The 11323-nt window shown below is 43.3% G+C and overlaps 1 protein-coding gene across 2 annotated transcripts in view; it reads left to right on the top strand.

Moving 5' to 3' along the window:
• Window positions 1-1353: 1353 nt before the first annotated feature.
• LOC142993647 (chloride channel protein 2-like) overlaps window positions 1354-11323 on the top strand; it is a 106434-nt gene continuing 96464 nt past the window's right edge. For both annotated transcript variants that reach the window (XM_076144409.1, XM_076144410.1), the window contains exon 1: window positions 1354-1659. In XM_076144409.1, the coding sequence (XP_076000524.1) occupies window positions 1609-1659 (51 nt within the window). In that variant the 5' untranslated portion in view covers window positions 1354-1608. The remainder of the gene's footprint in view (window positions 1660-11323) is intronic.

Here is an 11323-nt window from a genome sequence, read left to right as displayed (position 1 = left end):
GTAGAATCACTCTCATCTCTCAGTCTTCAGGCTTACCTGATTTTTCTATGTCACAAACCTGCTTTACTACTGATCAGGTGATCAGGGTGTGTTGCCATGGTAACTTATGCTCCATGGCTAGCCTGGTATAGAGCAGCATTTACAGTATGTTAAAGCTTAGTCTGGTTGAAATATAAAGCACCAACTGTTGACCGATCAAGTCCTTTGTAAAATAGCTTCACCGATCCCATTGAACTATGTGTCACTTAATCACTAGGGCACCTTTCCAGAGCCTAACAGTGCTCTTTGCTATCATAGTAGCTATATATTCTTCATACGCCTCTAAATAATCCTTTGCTCCTCTGAAGGACAGTCTGTTTATATTAACTATGGTGAAAGTGAAGTAAAAGACCAACATTTCAGTTTCAGGAGCTGGGATTGATCCAGTCAAAGGTCAGCGTCTCATTTTCCTTGGATAAACAAAGGTCTCTTGAATTTTCGGGAGAATTCCATAAAGTGTCAGACAAGAAGTGAGTTGATTACCAGCATTGTGATTAAGCCTGACTGCAGTGCTTAGGCTTTGTCAAGCCAGGTAATGCAAACAAAGTACATCCCATGGTAACCATCACCCAGCCTCCTCGTTGGTCAGCCATCATCAACACAGACAGTAAATGGCTTTAATCTAAAAAACGTTAGTTATTGAAACAATTGGATGATGACCAGCAAGGAGGAAGGATGGGTTTTAAAAGGGGAGTATAATGGCCTCTCTACAAAGACCCAGATAACAAGAGTACTTGAAGAGCTCATTTGCAAAATGGAAATTATTTTTTACTTTGCATATGCAGTAAGATCAATCAAACTGATGTCTGGTTGTTTGGGTTAACCGATAAACAAATAGAAACCATGACTGTTAATTTACATAACAATATGTGTTATGTCTTTGCAAACTCTCACTGTTTAATTCAATGTGTAGATGCTCGCCCAGATAAATCATGATTTTTCATAATTTGTTATAATGCATCATCATCATCATTGTCCAGCCTCCTCATGCCCATGTGTCTTATTAGGCTGTGAAGGTTTTCAGGGCCTCAAAAGTAGCAAATTGTGTGACATCTGTGAACATTCCAATATTCTCAGGGGAACTATCACTTTTTTCCTATATCATATATCTATTTTTAATTATTACGTACTGATCTGCAGAGAGTGTGAAGAAACACAGCCAACAACACCAAACAAAACAAACACCACTTTACGATCGCAACACGAATCCGGGAAGAATCCAGGCCGAAGCTGCCAGCTCCATGAATAATTGACATTTAAAAGCCGAGCACGGCGTGTTCTGTGCAGACTGACACATGCTCAGCCGGGTGGGTGGATCCATGCAACTTTAACACAAGTCCCGCCTCGGAGTGTGGCTCTCTTGCTCGGGGATTTGAGACTATAAAATGAAGGAACTAGGTGCTCCTGGGAAGCATTCACAGGCTGGAGGTCCATGCCTGGACTCCGACTGTGAACTCTTATCGATCCAAATGTTTTAATCACTGTGCCCGCTGAGAGGTTTATCTACCGGGTTACGTCTGTAACTTCCAAGCCTTCATCAAGTCGCCGGGTGTCGAGACGGCCGGAGACATGGCTGGGGGAGTCTCGGACCAGCGTGCTCTGCAATATGAGCAAACTTTGGTAAGTTTGATTTGTTTACGCGAACTTTGGTGACTGGGCTGAACTTCATTGAGAAAATCACAACTTCATGCTACAGGCTGACTTGACTGACCGGTCAAACGTGCACATCTGGTTGTTTGTGAACGAGAAGCGTGGAAGAAATTTAGAAAGAAATAGGCGAATTTACGACAAATAAGCATGATTTAGTGTCGTATGTTTATGCCGAATTGAGGAAAGTGTCCCGGTGTTTCGGCAGTTGTCCGCAATTTTTAATGGCATTAGCGTATTTGTCGATATTAGACGAGAATATCAGAAAATGATTTTGGCCCGGAAAGCTTTCGGGTTCCGCACACTTCTAGTGTCCGTACCCTGAGCTATGTTACACCGCTGTGTGTGGTTAGAAGCACCGCCGAGTGTTTAGCTTGTTGCTCTGAATGTACGCGTGTATGTTTTGAATCTGTTATTCCTACTTAACGCCACATTGCCTGTTTTTTCTGAATAATGTCCGCGCAGCAGCTCAGGTAGCAAGGGGTAGTCACCACATCTGGATTTGACCCCCGGTACAGTCAGACATGTTTTAGGACGTCAAAATGTTCACGCCAAACTCTTGTGCTAAACATATGAACGCTAATTCAAAGACTTCCACATTACACACAAGACACATATTTTAACATACAAAGACATTTTCTGAAATTAAAACGTGTACTTGAAAATTCGGTGTGCAAGATTTGACAAACTTTGCTATTTCTGTACTAGGTAAGACCTTTTAGAATTAGGTTGGCTTTTTTCATCAATGACATGACAGTAGATGTTAGCAAACAATGACAACAAACTGTCGGCTAATGTTTTGTAAACTGCCTAAAGCCACATTTGACAAGGTGTGGATGTTTGTGAGAAAGCAATTTGTGTTTTCACATCTTTTTTCCTTCCATATTTTACTTAAATATTTGATATAAGTGAGTTTTTGACACTGGATGGGTCTGACAGCTGCTTTGATGTCCAGCACCACAACAGGATTTTCCATTATTCTAAATTCTTTATTACTCTACAAATGCTGGGGCCTTGAGTGTGAACAGGAATTGAATTTGAGGTTGGACTTTGTCACCTGTACTGCCAAACCGTTGCCTAAGGCTTCTTACTTCTCTCACATCTCAGTCAGTTATCAGGTTTAATTGATTCCTTGCACAGGTCCAGCTAAAGGGATCATTGGAGAATGTTAGACTTGTTTTTACAGCAGGGGCCTCTCTTACGTGTTCACATCTACAGGCCCCTAGACGAACATGGATCACCACTACAGTTTTGTCCTCGGGATCCATTGAAGGATGGTTTGAAATGAGTATTTAGTAATGAATTGTAGAACTGCAAGGAGATATGAGATGAGAAAGCAATGACTGGGAATCACTGGGAATTCTTTAAGGTATTAAGAGGGCAAATAAACGTGGTGTAATTAAACTCATTATGGTGCCTCTCTAAACCCCAATGTCCCACTTGGAATGATGAGGGCAGATTGGACTGCAAGTGCAAATGTATTATGGTGTGAGTATGTGACTTGAGTGTGTGTGCGTGTGTAGTTAGACTTTACCTGGCAAGACTTGTGTCAAACCTTAAGGATCCCTGGTTTGAAGAGACTCGTTTTAGTGCCGCTGGAGCCAGTTAGAGGCAGTCAGGCTTTAAAATTTGAGCCACTACTGTAACACTTTGGCCCTGTGTTTCCTTTTTCTTGACAAAGTGTCTTTGTAAAGAGCAACCCCCCCCGCCCCCTGGTCTCTGTGTGCTGCTAATCTGTGTTTGCGTGCCTGTGTGTATGTGTTTTTGTGAGAGATTACACAATGCGCGACCCGCTGATTCAGCGCTGGATTCTCCGTCACCCTGGTGTGGTCTCGTGCTTGGCCCGCTGGCTTGCTCTCTTCCCTTCCCTGCTATATTTGGATGCTGTTATGAATAAATGTATAACAATGTGAACGCGTATAAAAAATGGTAACATTTAGAAATTGTATCAAAATAACTACAGCACAAAGCTAGGCTCTGTTACCTGTGATAGACTTCTCTCTTCTTTGTGTCCCATCTCCAGGCCGTGGGTTGTAGTAACATGGTGTCTTTGTGTGTTATTGGCAGTCATGGTGGCTGTGTGGGTTTGTTGTGGGCAGTGGATGCTGAAAGGGTCCACTGTAGTTTAGCTGTGAGAGAAAGTGAAAGGCGAGCTGAAGAAATGTTGGCAAAATCAGGAGTAAGGCGCCTTTGCAGAATGAGGTGTCGCAGCTCCGGTGCAGGTCCTGAGCACCCATTTGTCTTGACCAGGTCAAAACTGATGGTGCATTTGACAGCGGGAACACCTGGAGAAGACTGGGGAAAGTAAAAAAAAAAAGAACATTTCTTTTTGGATTTATAGCAATAGCAACTGGAAAATGGTGAATGGAAAGAACATAATTTACATTCTGCGGTGACTTGTGATAGATTTGACCAGTGATCAATGACCACTTGTCCTGGTCTTATGGCTTTATGAATGTGCCACAGCCAAACAACTGAGCGGTGCCCTGTGTGTTACGGAATCCCGCGGCCCTACAATTGATACATCAGTTCTGTCCTTCAAATGTGTCGACCTCATCTGTTCAATGCATCTGGGGGAGCCCTGAAGAGAAAGGCATTGCATTGTCTGCCTGTTAGGACATATTCAATACCAGTACCTGACTGAATCCAGGAGAGTTAAAGATTACAGGCAGGACACAAAATCAATATTGTGATATTTTCTCTTGCAATTTGATATCGATCCCCTTACACAAAAAAGTTTTTCTTTTCTTCCCTTATTTACTGCAGACATTTCACCTCAGATACTGCCATCAGTATCTGTGTCCAGATCAGTACTGGGTGGTCTTTACATTGCAATGATTTATATTTGACCAATTCAGTTTTGTAAAGACAGCGCCAGGCCACTTCTGGTCTATTCTCAACTCATTGCTGTGCTGCTAGTGATCAGCACCAATTAATATGGAGCTATACAGTATCCACTATATAGTCCACATGTTGATCGTACCTTTAAACACACACCTTTATTTATTAGTGATAAGCCTGAAGACTTGCTGTGATTTTTTTTTTTTTACAACCTAAAAGCTGCTGACGCGACTGTTATACTGTCATATCACGTTGCCTTTCCTTTTATCAAAGCTAATGCAAATCTTTTGAATGCACACAAGTCGTAGTCGATATTTTTATGCCGAGCACTAAAGTTGGAGAAGAGAACAATCAGCTCATTAAATGTGGTGAAGGTCAAAGGTAGATTTTTATTGGGTGATTTACAAAGACTTCAAATGTGAACCAATGCGACTGGAGGGACAGATATACAGCCAAAGCACGCGGTATCTGTCCCTTCATCCTCCTCAGTCTTTGCATCGGCGTCGGCTTTATGACCGTAGTTGCCGGACTACGCCGATCTGGCTGACGGACAAATTTTAATCATGTTGTAATTCCTCAATGCCCAGTCAGTCTGATGCTACGCTCGCACAGCCTGACTGCAGTTGCAGCAGTAAAATATTCATTGCTCACATGATTGATGAGTTACTTGGACAGCAGGTGGGTAATAATGAATAAATGGGGTCTTCATCCCTTGAACCTGAGGCGACGGCTCTGCCCAGGATGGTCACGTCCCGGTCCTGGACAGCAGTTTATCGGACGAGGCTAATTGTCTCTGAGACTTGCAGGGTGACTGTGGAAGTACTGCAGTGATTTTGTACGAGTACCATTCCATCGCGTTCACTGCCCGATGTTCTGCCTGTATCATTAAACCTGTGCTGCCTCTCTAGTTCCTGGTGGACATCATCACGTTTTATGTGGCTTCCTCTCAGGGCATCCCGGGTGTACACACTCTCAATTTTATGACTTTATCATCTGTGATCTATGTATAAAAGATTGTGCCATGTAGACCAATGCTGAGTTGCACACATGGTAGGAAATAATGAATTTTTAATGGTGCAAGTTTTGCCCTCGCTGGCTAAACACACTGGGTATCAACATTTGAGGAACTGCAATTGTTGCTGTCTTCACTCTGGCCCGTCTAATTTGCAGTTTTCCAGTAACTCACTCCCCAAATTTGAAACTTCATGGGCAAAAATGTAGAACATAGAAGTGATTTTTGCCCTGAGCTCCCAGTCCCCTGCACTGACTCCATGTTAGGCGTGAAGCAATGTTGCCAAAGTTATTGAAACAATACATCAGCAACTTTTCAGATATTTGCATGCAACTATATCACTTGTGCCACGGGCTAGAAAGTATATAAAACATGTATGATGATGTGACGCTTTAGAACGCTGCTCAGCCGTGACTAATTGTCGCCGCATCTGAAACGGTCGGCGAGATTACGGTGACTTACAGCTTTTGGCACGTACGCCGTTCCATGAGAGTTATGATTGGACCCATTTCCTGTCAACAGGACTTGTGGTTTATGATTTAGGAATGTGTTAATATGGCTAACAACTCCACAAAGCAACGGGGAAGTGAAACTGTCGGGTGGAGTAGTGTGAAGACGCAATTATTTGTGTGGGGGTGTGTGTGTGTGTTTCTGTCCATCTGTCCTGCGGTGACACAGGGTAATTTGTAACGCAGTGTTTTTCACCCAGCGTTCCCCTTCTTTGATAGGCTTTATGTAGCTGTGGCCTTGTTCGTTTGACGTCCCACGGATGTCACAGTAAAAGCCCCCCCCACGTCTGATCTCGTCTCCTTCACTATCACTTTATCTCTTCAGGTTCTGTGGCTGAAGTATCTTTACTTTTGTGAGACGGGAGGGCAACAACTACTTGACCTGCGCTTTCAGTGTGTCCGCGCTCACCTTTCGCAGGGAGAAAGGGCTTCTTGCGCAACATTTGTTCAGACCTAAGCTGTGAATAGGCTGGTGAAAGCTGAAGATAAGAATCAAAACCCTGTAGCGCTTTTTTTTTTTGTTCTTCCCTCTGACAAAAGCTTAACCTTTTATTTGTCTCTTTCGCAAAGTCACCAACTCTATGTTTACCAAAGAGCCGTGATGGATTTCCTAAGGCGGAACTTCAGAGGTGGACGGCTCTAAGGGTCTAAACTCAAACATTAGCACAGGACCGTAAAGCTAAACTCAGTTAAAGGCAATGAGTAAAGGTGATTGTTGGTAATATAGTAACTTTGAATTTGGCAAACACTGCTGATGATAAGATGAAGGTTGACCTGTTTTGTAGGTTGAGAGAAAAAGTGTTTGTGTTCCAACTGGGCGCATATGCAATGATCACAGGGTCAGACGGGCCACAATGATGGTCAATGTATTGTTTCACTAGAAGAAGAACAATAAACGAGGTTGTTTTAAAGGAGGAAGATGTTTTTAATCCCATGTCTTATCTAGCCTGTGTATTGGTTATATTTGAAATTCCTCTACAGATCAAACTCTTAATTATTGATGTTTTCATTCCGATATACTTGATCAACCTTCCATTCCAACCTTCCATTCCACCTCACTCTTCTCTATAGTAGGCAGTAAGCAGCTATGCTTTAATAAGAAACGTTCACTTTGTTACACACAAAGGGGGGGAGGTGTACGGCAGGTAGATGCCACTTCAGGGATCACAGTCAATGGTGCTGATTAATAGCTTTGCACTCCAATAGCTCCAGAGTCAATGAAATAGCAATTAGTCTTATGCATTTAACCCCTTACTAGTAGGAGGGGGCACCAGGGTATCAGCTTCAGGTTTAGAGCCACGTGCCTTGGTCAAGGGCCATGGCAGGAGCATTAAGGCCACAGTACGCTTCATCCCACACGTTAGTCGGAGAGTGTGAAGGAGGTAGAGATGCACAGCAATTGGCTTCGTGTGGCAAGGGTAGTGAAAGTTGGGCAAGGCTACATTTCTCTCTCTCTCAAGCTTCCCTTTTATTTTATTAAAAAAGATATTCTGTCCACACTCCTCCAGAAAGAAGTGGTTCTGAAAGTGCGCATTGAAAAAAAACAAAACAAACCCTTTCCTTAAGTGACAGGATGTGCAGTTTGTTTGTTTTCACATCCCAGAAATCATTGTGTCCTTCATGCTTGGCACAGGTTTTGAATTCTAAGAGAAGAAAGAAAATAATGCTGCTATATGACTGAGTGGCTATGATTATGGGGGAAATGTATAGTGTAGTGTATGGAATGTGTTCAATAATGGAGGTGAAGGCAATGATCTGTAGTGGAGAGTGGTAGAGTTTTGGAGAGTGGTAGAGTTTTGGATGTGGTGTGTGTGAGTGATGATACAAAAAGTTCAGCACAGTCAAAGTATTTAGATGTACTTTAGTCAAGGTTAAATGCTTTTGCCAGACAGAAGGTCTTGTGTTTGAATGGGAGAAGAGTGTTGAATGATGGTAGAACCGGGTCGGACTCTCTCTGAGCTCATTGACTCTAGATTACATTGCGTCATTAAATGAATGTAAGACTCGAGTTAATACCTTTTTTTATTTGTGGCTTTACAGGAGATTTTATCACATATTTTCCCCCGGGGCTCATCCAGTAGCATCAGAGTACACCTACCGTTGAGGGTGTTTACTGCTGCACCCCACATCAGCACCTCAGTGTCCACATTACAGACGTCATTTGCTTTCAAAAGCTTTCAAAGGCGAATGTCTGAGAGGAAACTGCATTTCCATTTAAATGAGCTAAGCGCTGAACTATGCTTTCCGCCTTTATTGCATAGTATCTCACATTGTCCACACAGTTCACACACGTACACAGCATCACACATTAGGTCATCCTTTCCCAGAAATACGTTTTCACACATACACTTACACATTTGATTAAAACACGATACAAATCTCTGAAACACCAGGGATCAGGGCTCTTTGGTCAGTGGCTCTGGGATTGATTTCTGTCCGTAATTCAGACATGAAAGTGAGAGAATTGGCAATCGTCTCACGGTAACTCTATCTGAGTTTGAAAATGTAATCTAGGAACATAACAAAATGTACCATATCGTCTTGTTTCATGTAGTCTTCGCCGCATATCACTTTTAAGTCCCACTGTAGCAGATGCCAGACTAAAGGGAGGCGCTCTAGAAAGTCAGTTTGGGTTCACTCGGGAAGATACGAGGCACATCGGGGCAAGAACATCAAACAAGTGCCGGCAAGATGTCCTAATTCCAATGCCTGTCAAATCATGGACTCAAAAGCTGCTTATTGCTTCATATTATGCACAGAAGAATGTGTCCTAAATGTGTCTTTTAGTTCAAAGTTAGCTAGTTCTGTTTGCTGAGACTGCTCCCTCTAAAAGGACTCGTTAGGAGACTTTTTTGCTCCACCTCTAGTTCAACCTTCCAAAAAGCTATATGTCATAATGTCACATACCGTATGTGTGGCCTTATATGGATGAATCTCAGCTTTGGGAGGATTCAGGATTAAATTCCCTCTGAAGTCGTCACGCAGAGGTTTGTCGGAAAAGGGAAATGGTGTGAGGGCGACTCCTCTGCTTTACCTCTACAGATCCTAGTCAGCAGTTCATCTTGAGACTCTTACGAGATCCGCATCAAGTCTAATCATGTTGTGACTTGACGATGTGCTCTTATCTGCTGTCAGCGTCGGGCTCCACACTGCCGAATGTCTGTCGCTATCTTATCAAGCATCACAAGGGGAACATTATGATTCTCGTAAGATGCTGTTGACGGCTTTGAAGATATGATCTACTATGGTTTAGGAATTTAATCAGTTACTGTACGTCCTGGGTATGGAAGTTGTTTGTGAATGGTCGGACACCAGGATCTCCAGCCACGTCTGCAGTTTATCAGCCTGGAATAACATTACGTCAAATCCTCGCCTGCCTGCCTTCTAATTGCGCAGTTAGTTTACCGTTGATGGAGTGAAATGAAACCGAGGGTTGGCGGTTTTAATCCACCGATGGAGGCGATCAGTGCTGCTGCATTTGTTTTTTTTTTTTTGCCAACAACAGCAAATTGGTCTCTTAGCTGAACAGTGAGGGGAGCTGCATTGATGCACCCAGCAGCTGGTATCAGCATCATTACAGAGCACAATGTTGTGTGTTGCACAGTGGGCCTTTCGTGAGCGAGTGTGAGATGTTCATTTAACATGCAGTCGGCGTAGAAAGAGACGGGTGGGCTCTGCACTAAGCTCCGGCATAATGACTCATGCTGCTTGTCTTGGGCTTGTAATGAAGAGAGCTCAACTGCTGCTAATGAAACCTCCAGCAACCAATCAGAGCGCAGGGTTTTAATTACAAACCCACCTCTCATTCTTAGTTGTGTGTGTGTGTGTGTGTGTGTGTGTGTGTGTGTGTGTGTGTGTGTGTGTGTGTGTGTGTGTGTGTGTGTGTGTGTGTGTGTGTGTGTGTGTGTGTGTGTGTGTGTGTGTGTGTGTGTGTGTGTGTGTGTGTGTGTGTGTGTGTGTGTGTGTGTGTGTGTGTGTGTGTGTGTGTGTGTGTGTGTGTGTGTGTGTGTGTGTGTGTGTGTGTGTGTGTCCCCGTCACACGTGCCACCTTGCCTTCTACTATGCGGCCCAGTCTGGACTTTGTCAGCATTATTTTATCACAAAATCTTTTGAAGTCTTTTTAACCTGTTGTCGAACATTAAAACAACACAACCTGCAGGACCTCAGATATCAGTACAGGCCACTTGACTTTATTCTGTTACAATTCCAGCCAGCATGTAGATGGGAAGAGATTATGTTACTGCCTGCACAAACATTGACATCCTGCACAAATACACATTGTTCCTGAAACGTAAGTGGAAATGAGCTTTTTGAATTCAACAACTTGCTAAATTTTTTCACATTGCGGGGTTTGAAAACATTTGAGAGCGCCACACACACACGCACACGCACGCCTCCATCTGTCTTAACGACATACTGACCAATCTCTTCAAGTCAATGAACTCCTTTTAAGATTGAGACCAAAGATGAGTCTCTGTCTTGTCTGTAGCTCTTTCAGGATTGTAATAGTATTTGTGTGTGTGTGTGCGTGCATGTTCAATAGATGGGTTGTGTGATGTGACAGCAGGGGGAGAATAGGAGAGATTAAGTTCAGGAGTTGGCCTGCTCATTTTAACGGCTGGGCTCTTACACCATGGCAGTTGAGAGAGAGAGAACACGCACATCAACACACAGTTATCTGTTACATTTGTTTGTGTGACTCCTGATTGACTGAAGGTGATTGTGCTGAGATGTGGTAAGTGTTGTAGAGATTTAACCCCTAATTTTGTTCTATTTTCCAGTGATGACAATAAAACATCAGCATATGGCAACGTTCTTACTAATGTTACATCACAATTCAAAGTGTCAGACACGGTTCTCGTCTGAAACGTCTGGCATCTCGTGTTTTCCTCCAACATCAGAGCAAAGATGTGCTTTTGTTTTCTTGTTGTTTTCTGTTTCCCCATGGATGCAACAGATTCCGCCACATTCTTTCCCCCTGGGAGAACGACTGTGTGCCTTTGAACGCCCCGTTGCACTCTAACCACAACATGCGCTCAGCCTCCATACACGTGTACACACACACAAACACAAAAAACACGGGGAGGGCACATTGCGCCCTTAAGGGATTTGGACACACATGCAGACATAAACTCCAACTTACACCATCAAAAGAAACCCGTACAGCACACACACGCATATATATACACACACACACACATACACACACTCCTAGGCTTTGTTTAAAGGTCTGCCCATGCGGCCCCCATTTGCGGTGCTAGTGTGTGACTGGATT

Source organism: Genypterus blacodes, unplaced genomic scaffold (genome assembly GCF_046128005.1).
Source record: "Genypterus blacodes isolate CSIRO-AG114 ecotype Tasmania unplaced genomic scaffold, CSIRO-AGI_Gbla_v1 ptg000003l_1, whole genome shotgun sequence".
In the NCBI taxonomy this organism is placed as follows: Eukaryota; Metazoa; Chordata; class Actinopteri; order Ophidiiformes; family Ophidiidae; genus Genypterus; species Genypterus blacodes.
The sequence above is the reverse complement of the archived record's forward strand: the minus strand, read 5'-3'. Positions and strand labels throughout refer to the sequence as shown.